This window comes from Sphaeramia orbicularis, chromosome 8 (assembly GCF_902148855.1).
Source record: "Sphaeramia orbicularis chromosome 8, fSphaOr1.1, whole genome shotgun sequence".
Lineage (NCBI taxonomy): Eukaryota > Metazoa > Chordata > Actinopteri > Kurtiformes > Apogonidae > Sphaeramia > Sphaeramia orbicularis.
This window is the reverse complement of record NC_043964.1, coordinates 27,258,700-27,271,865: the sequence shown is the minus strand read 5'-3', so window position 1 is coordinate 27,271,865 and position 13,166 is coordinate 27,258,700. Positions and strand designations below refer to the sequence as shown.

General features: G+C 45.1%; 1 protein-coding gene across 1 annotated transcript in view; it reads right to left on the bottom strand.

Annotated features, from left to right (window-relative positions):
• bahcc1a (BAH domain and coiled-coil containing 1a) overlaps positions 1 to 13,166 on the bottom strand; it is a 68,797-nt gene that overhangs the window by 26,072 nt on the left and 29,559 nt on the right. The window contains 3 exon segments of the mRNA XM_030140749.1: positions 2 to 2,025; positions 2,234 to 2,359; positions 8,886 to 9,068. Coding sequence (XP_029996609.1) covers positions 2 to 2,025; positions 2,234 to 2,359; positions 8,886 to 9,068 — 2,333 coding nt within the window.

The following is a 13,166-nucleotide window of genomic DNA, read 5'->3' as shown; positions in this document are numbered from 1 at the left end:
CAAAGGGGCTCTTCTGGGACAGGAGCAGGGGTTGTTGCTGGTTGCTGTACTTCAGTAAGCCTTTAATGGCACTGCTCTCCCCCTGAGTCGGACCCTGGGGCTCAGGTTGCTGCTGTGGCTGTTGTTGCTGCTGACTGAGGGGAGGTGCTGGGGGAGGCTGGGGAGGAGGCAGGCTCATTCCCGCCTGCTGCTGTTGCTGCTGTTGTGAGTGTTGGGCACCAGTGCCCCCTAACTCCATGTAGGACTTCCTCTGTTCCTCTTCAGGTTTTGACATGTGGTGTTGAGGCCTCATAGCCCAGGGTGGAACCGGGGGCTGCTGGTGGTGGTGTTGCTGCCCACTGTTGTTATAACCATAAGGGGACATGTCCATCTTTCTTTTTAACTCCTGATTACCCCCCTGATTCAGCTCAGCTGGAGAGGGGGCATCTGGGCCAGGTCGGCCATGCTGCTGGTGGCGAATCCTGGCTACCTTCTGGCCATCTCTTTGTAAGGAGCAGCTACCTCCAGGCCCAGGGCCGTGGGCTGCTCCAGCCCCATTGTGTTGACTCATACTTTTATTTCCAAGTGGAGAGGAGTTTGGCGGGGGTCCTGGATGGGAACAGTCTCTGTAAGGAGAAGTGTTAACAGAATGGGGAACAGAGTGTCCAGTCTTGGGCCCCTGGGGCAGGGACGATCTGAACACATCCATGTCAACCCCACTGTTTATGCACTCAGCACTACGGGAACGCACAACCTGGTGCTGCTGTTGGGGATGTGGAGGCTGCTGTTGTTGAGCAGGTGGAGCAAGCTGTGAGGACTGAAGATGCTGGTGGTGGGACTGCATCCAGTCTGGAGCCTTCTCTGTTTTTCTGTATGGGTGCTGCTGTTGTGGTTGTTGTTGTTGCTGCTGCTGCTGCTGTTTTCTGTGCCAGTTACTATGGTGCCCACCACCTCCATTCTTTTCTATTACCTTGTCCTTGGCATTGCTGCCAGCCCCTCCACCACCCACTCCTTGGCAATCAGGGTTACCAAGCTGGAATGGTCCACCAGATTTGTCCCCCAGATCTGCCACAGATGGCACAAATGTAGGTCCTGTCACTTTAGGTTGTCTCCCCACATTGGCTGGCCCCCTCTCATGTGAGGTGGGGTTGGCTAGAGGGGCTGGAGGAGGTGGGCAAAAGAAGTCTGGGTGGTGGTGGGAATGATGTGGGTGGTGTGGGTGGCTGGGGTGAAGCTGAAGACAGTGGAAGCCCCCTGGATGTGGATGTGTATGGGTGTGGGTGTGAGGATGTGAATGAGGGTGTGCCCCTCCAGCAGCAGAACCCATGTGTAAGGGTGGGGGTACAGAGTAGGACAGAGAGTGGTGCAGTGGCGCCTGACCTCTTTCTAGACAGTCTGAAGGTTGTTCACTGATCCTCATCTCCCCACTTACCCCCTCTTTGGTGCAGCGACTACTACCACCAGACCCCATATGTCTGCCCTGGCTGCTTCCCCCACCTCCCATCGCCCCAAGGCCTGTGCCCTCCCCTCCACAGCTGGACATGGATGCCTTAGCCCCTACCCCAGCTCCTGTATCACCGTTTTGCATCTTGCCATTGTGCAAACAGGCACTGAGGGGCTTTCCCATACTCTGAGGGTGCTCCATGGCAAGTGATGATTTGTGCCTTTCCAGGGCCCGACTGTTGACCTCCTCCAAGGGCAGTGGGTGCTGTTGATAGTGGTGTTGCTGATGTGAGTGGGAATGGTGATGGTGTGTGGGCTGTGGCTGTGGTTGGTGACTGTGATGCTGTTGTTGCTGCTGCTGCTGCTGTCGCTCCTTTGCTTCGTGTTTGCTACTCGATCGCTCCTTGTCTTTGACAGATACTACTCCTCTCTCTACAGACCCTTCTTTAAGACCCTTATGCAGACCTGTCCCCACCCCTGAGTCTCTGTCTCTGCTGCAGGACCCCTGAGAGTGTCCTGACACTGCCCTGGACATTGGTGGCAGGCTGTGATTGGCTGAGATGAGAGGAGGTTGAGAAGGGAGACCTCGGAGATAGAAGTTCTCTAAAGGAAAGAGGAAGAAAGGCCAGTAAAGACATTAGTCAAGAAAGGAAAAGGCAATGACAGAATTAGATTATTCAGCTTTCATCATAGTGTCCCAAGGCATCCTCATATCAATATCCCAAATCAAATTACACCATACTATATTGTATGAATTGGATTTAAATGTCTTATTTCTGTCTGATTAAATTTTAATCATCCAGTGCCTCACCTTTTTGGGTGTCATAGAAACGGTGCTGCCCGTAGAGAACACCGCTGTTGGCATGGTGATCCAAGTGGCTCATTGGAAGGAAAGTGTGGGCCAGACTCCCTGAGAATCGAGGATACCCTGGAGCTGCTGAGGGGGATAGCACAGAGAGGGAGAAAGAGAATTGATAAGACAGGACAATAACCACCAAGATCCAGTTATCCAGACTAACCCAGCATAATCCTTCAGGTCCTATGCAGCTGGTGTCGTTCATACGCAAATAAGTACTGGCTCTGCCTGTCATGTTTGCCTTTCCAATCCGAGTTTGGAATGCAAACAATACAAGACAAGCTGAGTCTTGGGGATTGCGGTTATGTATGAAATTTGTCTTAGAAACATATGGCTCTTTCTTTATCTCCTCAGGACTGGCAGTGGCACATCTCTGATTGAAGTAATACAGATGGATTTGAGGCTTCTGTTTACAGAGATGAAGGAGCTGGGCACCTGACCTTTACTCACCTGTATTAGGGGTCAAAAGTCATTTGTATGTTGGGCCTGGAGACCAGAACACCTGAGCTTATTGTACAAAGTCCAATGGGAATTTACACCCAACCTCATTTTGCTTTAGGACATTGAAAAACATAAAGGACTTTGAAGTTTGAACAGAGAGGAAACATGGATGGAGATGAAAGCCCATCACAATTTCAGGGCAATGAAACAACATCATCATGGTAGCTCATTTCTTCTGTAACTATACCATCTAAACAAATTATCATATCATGACAAAATTAAATAAATGCATGTATTAATTAAAAAGGCATTTAATTATAAATCAAACAACTCATCTCTAGTACATACGGCCCTCAGAAATGAACACTGACACAAATTTTTAACAACTGTATCTGTATTCTAAGTAAGAAGGAACCAGTGGGAGAGTAAAAGAAACACATATGTGGTAGTACAGTGTGCTTCATGTATTCTCTGTTTGGTCCTCTATGCATCAGGACTGTACAGTGTATAAGCATCTGTGCGACCTGTGAGTAACTTAGAAGAGTCCAGGTGGTTCACGTCTCTTTTTCCCTGCTTTTGCACCTGTCTCACTCTCCAGTCTCTCTTTCAAACATAATTCATATACTTACTGAATGAAGGAGGAGGGGGAGAAAGAGAGGAAATCATGGCTCTACAAGCTAAATGAAAGACAGACGTATTTGTGTTGGCAAGCATGCGACCTGATCCCGGAAAGCGCAGATGCAGTTCATTTGGCCTTGTGTGTGTATGCATGTGTTTGTGTGTACAGCAACGTGGTTTTTACAGCAGCTCCAAGTGTTGAATGTCTCACTTTCTGCCGGTAAAACAATGGGGCCGGTGCTGTGAGCTGGCTCTAGGGAGGGAGGAGTGTTGTGGTGGGCTTAATGACCTCGTCTCAGAGCGGCCTCCGCAGCCTCCCATCTTAATTAATGAAATGCACAGAGAGGGCAAACAGCTTTACAATAACACAGGAGGTGCTGCTTTCTGAGGAGGGCAATGGGGTGATAATTACATACCCTTACTTTTTCCCTCTTTTTCCTTCTTGCACCTTTTTTTCTACCTCTCTTACTCTTTTCCTTCGCTCCCCTTTTGTCTCTGTCTCTCTTTGCTGTCATGATTAATAAGCATGCACATTTATGCCAATTCATCTACAGAGAGAGGAGGGGGGACCCTTTGTTTAAGCAAGACATTTTTTCTGTGATTTTGGAAGGCAGAAAAGCAGAGAGCTGTTTGGCAGTCTTTATCCAAGCTGGGAGAAGGGCTTTTTTTCTGCAGCAGCATGTTGTTTGTGAGCATGACGATTGACGGCGTAATCCCTTTTTACAGCGTGGTCTGGCTGTGCCCGATAATGCCAGCCTGCTCAGTTTCAGCATGCTCTCCACTGGGGCGGCAAGAGGGGGACTGCTGGGCACGGCAGAGCCCATTCAGCCATTAATCTGGCCAGGACAAGGGAAGCTGCTGCTTCTGCTGCTGCTGCTGCAGGCGACGTGAGCAGGGTCTTAGTGCAGTCTGCTGACTGCACAGCAGCCTCGCTCTCTTATGCTGCCTCAACACACTCACGCACACACCCACACACAAACAAGACTGCATCAGCAAGTGAATGACGGAGAGCAGTTCACAGCGCATGCCCTCCTTTCCACAGGCAGAGCAGGGGCAAGAGGCAGAACAAACAGAGCTATATCCCAGGGATGGGAAGTTCTGCAGATGCTTCTCATGGCATGACAGGTTAAAAGAAAAAGACTGAGAGAAGGACAAAAATGGGTTTGATAATAGCAGAGCACTTAAGAGTACAATATATAAACCTGAAGAATTAGAGGCAAGTGAGAGATAATACAAAATGGTTCTTTTCTTATTCTTATCTTTTCCTTTTTCGGACCAAAAGAGATCAACTCGAGCAATTACTTCATTTTCGCCAAAAGGCAAAGTAACTTAAATGCCTCATTGTATATCGTTTCTAGGAAATGGCTATACTATTTCAGAGGGACAGAGCATGGCAGAGGAAGACCAAGAGGAGAGGAGGAGCAGGCTGAGCTGCCTGTCAGGTCCGCTAATTGAGAAAAACTGACAGAGCCATCAAGACACAGACAGGGAGGAGAGGAGAAGAGCAGACGAGATGTTTGGCGGAGGAGGGGCAGTACTGCGGTGGATCTCTTCAGGTTTGACTAATTGAAAGGAAGGGATGCAGGCTGGCATGAGAGAGAGAATGAAAGAGGCAGGAGTATGGAAGACAGGAGAGGTAGGGGGTGCAGCTTAAATCCCACAAAAGGAAAAGCTCACAACTGCTCACAAAAGGAAAGATGGACAACTGAAGATAGGCTTGGAAAGGCGTATCAAACAGAAGTGGATTAGACAGGTGTATGCTGGCAATTGTGTGTGTGCATGCATGTGTGTCCATGTGTGGACAGAGATATGAGGCTGTGATTGTTTTTGGCATAACGTAAGAAGTCATTTGAACTGTAGCCAGCTGGCCTCAGGCCTGTGAGGAGCCTGCAGGGTTTTTTGTATGTTTGCCTTTTTTTTTTTAAATTTTTCCATTCAATGCGGTTTATTCAGACCATTCTTAACATGAAAAAAAATCTTTCACAAGCTCAGTGAGCCCAATCCATTTCACCAGGTGTTATAAAAAACAATTTAGATTGCATTTATTAACATGGTCAGCACACCACATCTGTCCCTGTTTTTCCCTGTCTTCTTGGACCCAGAATCGTATGCTACAACTCCTCTCACTTTGTTTCTCTGGATGTGACAGTGCATCAGTGTCTTCCCCTGTAAAAAGACAATCCCCTGTGTGGCATGTATAGTAACTTTAACTGTATTCTGTATCCAATCTGAAACAAAAGTCTCCTTTAATCTATCATACACACTGACATCTTCACAGCCACTAATGGTGTAGTTCTTGGCACTGTCACCTCATACAAATACCTCAGCATTTGTAAGACAGTATACTCCTTCCTTCTCCCAGCACAAGGCATCTTTTTTGTAAAATCACCACAAGACTTGGCTTACAAGCATCACATTCATTCACTCTCTATGTCAAAGTAATTTTAGTCTAAAAGACAATGCCACCACTGTGATATGTTGATGTTATTTATAGGTTTGCTTTTTGTGTCGCTCAGCTAATGGTTTGTCACAGATACTCCCAATGGGAATTAGGTTTACATGCATAGCTAAAACCTGTAAAAACCAACAAGACCATGCTCACACTAATAATGTTCATATTGTTCCCCCGCTCTCTCCCAACCCCACAAAATAACCTATGAAAGCTTTTCCCCGACTGGATGAATTAGAAATGGCGCTTTTAGTAGTAGTATACAATAAGGGTGTGATTATTCTGTGACTGCCAGCTATACGTGTATGTTTTATGGCTTGTTTTATGTTTAAGCAGCCAATTATACACTAAAGGTGTTGACACATCTTTCTTTTCTGCTGAAAAAACACATGCAAACATGACCATAGAATAGTAATTTGATTGATGTTATCTGCGTTAACAGCCTTACTATCACAATGGCATTTATGACTGTCAATAAACAAATTATCTTACAAAACAGTAGTGTGATAAAGAAACAAAAAGATACATAAATGTGCAATAAACAAACACACCGTGATCATTCATTAACACTCAAGATTCAGATCTTGTTGCTAATAAACTGTATCACTTCTAAACTTGATTTCATTTAATCTTTTCAGGTATGTTTTTGTTGCTTAGTATTATATCCTAGAAATGTAAACCTTAAACATAATAAAAATAGATCGGCCTAATGGAGAAGCTTGCTCCTTCTAATTATATTTTTTATTTAGTCTCTTTATTAAAATCATGTGACCACCACTGCATAGATATTTTGTTCTTAATTGGCTTAAAAAAGGTGGAGTCAATACTATTATATGTGATGAGGTGCTTCTCCGGCCCACACACTACAAAAGTGTTTATCCACAGTAAGTGACTGGTTAGCAAGTGACTAATGAAATCATTGTTGATACATGGCAGATTTTAGCCTTTTAATCACTGGAAAATGTGTCAGACGAAAAGCAGGGACAAAGACGTTCTGCCTCTCGACAGGTATGTGCCAGACACACAAGGATCATACAATAATCTTTGAATACAAATTTGAGCTGGTATGCTTGGATTTGCATTCAAGCAGCCACTTTAAAAACACCCTCACAGGAAAAAAATATCCAGAGAGTATCTTTAAGGTTACAAGTGACACACTAATGCTCCGACGCACACACATGCACAAGTCAGCGTCTGCTCTGCTGCTGGTGGGGTTCTGCTGACACCCGGAGAGAAGAGGCGAGAGTCTGGGTAATTGTGCCGCTCATTTTGATGACTTGCTTTTTATGCAAAACAGGAAAAAGACAATATGCAATTATCTTGAGGAGGGAACAGCTGAATGTGGTTGATGAACAGTCTGGATTCAATCATGCTCTTAGTGCGTTATATGCAATTAAACTGCAATAGAGATAATGGCCTCCATTGCCAACTGAGTAATAATCCTAGTCATAATCACCTCCATTACTTTTATTAGGCTTGGCATTATCATCATCACTCTTATTAATATTATTCTACTTTTCCACAAGTACAAAATCTTCGACAATGAAACCCTGAAACTATAAGGTAAAAGAAACACTGATGGTAACAAAATGAGGTTTGAGGGAAAGTGTTTCTTACAAAGCCGACATCTGATTCAAAGCCATTCCTCCGATCTGCATGTTTATTTGAAGACGACTAGAATTTCACCTATTCTCACCACTGCAGCAGCTGTCTACTGATTCAACCCTCGATGGCCAGGACACAAGAGAGGAGGGGAAGGGGAGGATGTGGCTAGGAGGCATCCGATGGCTTAACAAACTCAGCAACAGACAGCATCCCAGCCCCAGCCACACATCATGCAACTGGGCCGCCGCTGATCAGTGACCACAAATAACGCACACTCCCCACTGGCGTCCCCTCACAGAACAACAGCTGGGCTATTCTTGGAAATTAAATAAATACACAAGAGCTGAAATAACAAAAAGCCATCAACTTCAAAGACTGTAGCTCATGCAATAGCTTTAGGTGGACTTTACATTGTGTAATTATGTTGAGATTATGAGCATGTAAATATAAATCTGACAGGAGTAAACCAGTGATCTTTGATGGGTTTTGTATTTATCTGTCATCTTTATCTGTTGAATACCAGATATAACCTATGCAGATGAAATTCTGTAATCTAACCTTGTGTGTCTTTGAGTCCATGTCTAATCAGAAATGTGAAGTATTCTTTCTTTCCCTTCTGCCCAGTTTACTCAGTTCTGGTTCTAGTTATTGTTACATTTATAATTATCACCATGGTTGTTATTGTTTGTATTGTTCATATTTTCTTGTGAGGGTCTTCACCACCTTCTTATTTCCTGCCCCCCCCCCCCCCCAAAATGTAAGATCCGGCATCGAAATGTGGTTCAACAAAACTCATAATAAAAACAGCAGAATATCAAGGGGAGCCTCATATACTTTATGAAGTTTCGCTTGGCAAAGTACATTTGTTCAGCACCAAAAGGCAACCAGACTACCATTCTGCTGTTATGATGCTGGACAAGACAAGTTAAAAATAAGGAAAAAAAAAAAAGAAAAAGAAAAGAAATGTGAAGTATTGTAGTATGTTTGTATTTGCCTGTCGTGTGTGTGGCCACAGTTTTGCAAGACTGAGCGCTGGGCGGGAACCACCCTATTAAGTTGTGAGGGAGACACCATCTGAAAGCTCTGCTATCACTGCAACTTTTTACTGGGCTGCATTCGCATGTGCCGCTTCACAGAGTCTTGAGTGACATTCCTGCTGACGTGAATCGAATACCGCAAGATTCCTTGGCTGAACTTTTGACCCTGTGTCCCCTTCCAAAAACCATGGCACAGTGCTTCACCCCAAATTTACTGAGCCTGGGCCTATTTTGGAGCGCAAATAAAAGGGTGGGAGCCTCGTTCCTGCCAGACAATTAGAAGCCATGCTATAGTGGAAATGAGCTGAAAATGTACAATATCAGAGTAACAATACACCCTGCTAAGCTCACTCCCAAGTACTTCCAAGACATGAATATCCTCATCCAGATGATGCGGTCATATGAGGGATAGAGGCTGTTGGCTTGTGTGTTTGTGTACATGTGTGATTTGAGATACCTTCATGCGAATGTGGAAACCAGATTTGCGAGGCGCTGGAGTGGGGTCCGCCCCGGAAGGACGGTGAGGAAGGCGAGGAGGGCGGCCGGGAAGGGTGAGACGGGTGGGAAGGGGGGGAACCCAGACTACTGGCCAGAAAGGTCCCCATGAAGGAGGCGGAGGAATTGCCCATCAATCCACTGCCTACATTCCCACAGGAACAAAGGTAAGGAGAGAAACATGGTTAGAATTAGAGTGCTTGTACACTGTGACCATGAGTATGACCAAAAAAAAAAAAAAAACTGTATCAGAGCCAGATGTAGATGTAAAAGGATGGAGCCCACTGGCCTTCTAGGTTGAATCATTAAGCCAGGCAGATTTGATCGCTGCCCTTGGGAGAGGGTGAATGAGTGAGCGTACATGTGTGTGAGTGAGAAAGAGTGTGAGACTTTCCTCCCCCTCACTGACAGCACAGTCCTCTCCCCTCGTCGTCTCTCCCCTCACACCACCTCTCCCCATGGGCAGACAGAGGTCTCATCTCACAGCTGAGTACACACTTTCTCAGGCTCTCTCCCTCTCGCTCTCACACACTTTTGCTCCTGCTCCCTAGTGTCCCTTTCTCAATTTCTCTCCCTCCCTCCATTATCTTATGCTCTCCATCTCTCACTTTCATGCCCTCAATCTCTCTTATTGCTCTGCTCCATTTCACCTTCTCTCTGTCCCTCTTTCTCTCATTCTTCTTTCCTCTCTGCATTACTTTGATGATCCAGGATTCCTCTTCTTTTCTTTGGTTCTATTTTAGCATTTGCTCCTCTTCCTTCTACCGTCTGCTTCACTATAACATCCCTCTCCTCATTTCTCTTTTCCTCTTATGTCCAATCTCCAGTGAAATATATCCAGCCCTCAGCTTCCCTGCTTCTGTCCCTTGCTTTTTTCTGACATTGCTTTGCTTTGTTCTTTACCATAATGATGGCACCAGTAGAGCAATCTGTCCCTGGCTGACTGAACTGTGTGTTTAACAAGACTATGATGAGTAATTGACCATTCGTAGCAACGCCCGTGTGACTGGGGGCTGATTGTCTATTATGCATTGCTGGGCAAGCTGGAGAAAACACACTGATTAACCACTGCTTAAATTGCATTCCCATTACGCGCCCGCCAGTGCACTTGAGCGAGGGGCCCGGGTGCCTGGCTCTTCGCACATTCATTTCCCCCAAGTCACACTGCCGTGAAGTCTCATGCATATGTATGAAGATGCATGGGTGTGAGCACACATGCACATACTCGCACAAACACACACACTTTCATATCATACGTGATACGCAAAAAAACACAGGCAAGAGCAACATTGTAAAAATTCATTATCTGCCCCTCACAACGAGCTGATCTAACAAGGAACACTGTGTGATTTGATTTTCTTTAAACATGCATCAGTCCAAACATGAATCGATCTTTTTTCCGTGAGTGTGAGAACAACGGCGTGGAAGTCTTAATCAGCCAGGCAGTGAGTGAGCACATCCTCTGGGCTGACAGCAGGGATAAACCCATCAGTCTGCTGCTGGCTCCTGCTCCGACTAGCCTGTGGCTCATGGACCAAAGCACAGGAGCATGTAGACACACACACTTTTTCTTCTCACATGTAGAAATGGGTGTGTACATGCAATCTTACACACATACAAGCACACCTCTTGCACCATAGCCTCAGACTGACGGAAACCCCCCACAATCCCCAACCTCAACAGTTCCCAAAGTACCTCGAAAAACACCTTATAATCAGACGTGTCTGTTCACACTTCTTCCTCTGTCACTATGGCATCAGTATGAAAATGAAATTAAAATTGTGTGTAACACAAAATAGTCTCTGAAGCATCACAGGTCAGAAAGCAGAAAGCAACACAATCAATGAGCCTTATGTTCCTTGTGTGATTTCTGGTATAGTTTGTTTTCTTTGTCATTTTGTTTTCCAGGTCTGTTTTCGAGTGTTATCAATAAACTATAGAATACTAGTGTAGACCATCCCTAACCTCCACAAACATTGACACAAGACTTTCTATAAAGCAGTCACTTATGCAAAAAAGGAGCAACATAATGTCTGTAAGTGGGAGGTATTGTGAGATAACCTGATGACATATTACAGCATAAATCCTTTCGACCCCCTCCCTCCTGTTCCTCCTTGTCCACTGCCACCTCCTATCACCCCTGTCCCCATGGAGCACTCCTGGCAGAGCTCTATGCAGAGTGGGGTGGAGGTTGCGGGCAGTGGGGGGTGGATTACGACCAGTGTGCTTGCCAGGCACACATCCAGGCCCCATCATCTACCCACTTCTGTACGCCGTCGCCCTCCACATTGCACACACCTCTGCCCCTCTTCCCAACTGTCACCCCCAGGAACCCTAGCTTTCCTCGGCGCCTCCGGCTCACATAAATCAGCTAATCCTCCTGCATTATTAACAGCCTCGCCCCAGAGAGAGAGAAAGAGTGAGAGAGACATAGACAGTGACAGACAGAGTCCGCAAAGCCCCTTTCCACACACCAAGAGTGGATAGAGCCTCTGCCAGAAGACAAGGAAAAAAAAGAGTGACAATACATAAAAAAGAGAATGTCAGGCAGGGAGATCTTTGAAGTTTAAGCTGGTATTAGGGGAGAAAGGAAATGAAGGTACATTAGGTGAGTTTGAGATGAACTCACATAAAGCCCTTAGAACAACCTGACTAGATCAGACGTCTTACTGATCCAGTTTGACCATGGGGTCTGGACCAGGGGAGGACCTGACCATGTGACCAATCTGAGCTACAGTAGGTACAGATTAATAATGTTACATTGGTTTGTGCTGACTCCACAGTCTGTCACTTAGAAACCCTTTCCCCCTCCAGCTGCACCAGCGTCCAGAGATAGCATCTAGTAAAGAAACAGTTTTTTGTGCTTCAACAGGCAAAGACCCATCTCTCAACCAGGAAAACTGGTTCCAAAAGACCATTCTTGACCAAGAACCTCTATGGGTATGACAAAAAAATAAAGATAAGGTAATGAATAGTCTGCCTAATAATAATAAGAAATCACACTGAAGTAGCAGGGATCTGAAAAGCATCCTAAACTACATGCCATGACTCAACAGCAGTAATATTTTGACAATTAAAACTTAATTGTCAGCCAGTGTGATAACATGCTTCTTCTTTCTATGGAAATTAACTCATATCAGTGTATACAGCATAATATGTTTTACAAATATCAGTATCTGCATAAGTTACTGCTGTTAGGCACCTAAACTGAAATCACTGAGACTGAGGCAGAATAATGGCTCAAAAATAGTAAAATGCTCTTACTTAGATTTTTTTATGATTAGTTTGATGTACAGTTCCACATTTACTATTTACTTTGTGCTCAGTGATTCTGGTTTATTTATTTTGGTTTCTTTCAGTTTTACTTGGATGTTCAGTTCAGCAGTAAATTGGTTTCTAATAAAAAGAAAGATAATTTCAGATTTGTGTAATGCATTGGTAGTGTCAGAATGCTGGGGGATGTTCAGTGGTGATATCAGCTGCTTAATCGGCTATGAGACTTTTTTGTGCTCCAAACCAGTGCTTTTTTATCTGCCTTTAAAAATCCACTATTGACTGACCTCTAATACATTCCCAATGACAAGGTTCTGTCGGCTGTGTTCTGATGAATGATATTCACAAGTGAACCGACTTCAAACCAGCATGTGCACCCCGCCTAGAAGTAGCACCAGGTTTGTGTTGGTGAGAAAAGGGCAGGCTTACTTTAGACCTCTCCTTCTGTTATGTTGTTTGCCTTCTATTAAAACCCTACTTTTTCTTCTACGACCATGAACTACACTCAAGACTGTACAACATGCCCTCTCTGAACTAATTTAATGCTTAATGAATCAGAGGTGTTGGTGAGACAGCACAGGTTATAAAAGTGGGCCGGGCTGCTGTGGTGTTGATACAGTTTCATGCCAACTAAAGCAGGGCAGAACAAGAGGAGTGAAGGTCTGCAGCATTAGAGCGCCAGTGTTGGACTTGCCATACCTATTTACTTAGCAGCTTATTAAAGGTGGACATGGATCCACGATGCCTACCACTGCTAGGCCAGCTCCATGTAAAAGTTATGCATTTTCTCAGATCAGCTTGTGTTTTTTGAAACCATGTTTATTTATTTCCTCGGTTCTTAAGTGGTGCCAGTGGTGCACTTGTATGGGCTCTTAAGAAAATCGGGTCATGTGCATCCTAATCGGCGCCGATCCCTGACAGCGATGGAGATTAATCCTATTAGAGAATTAAAGGAGAGGGGAGCACAGGG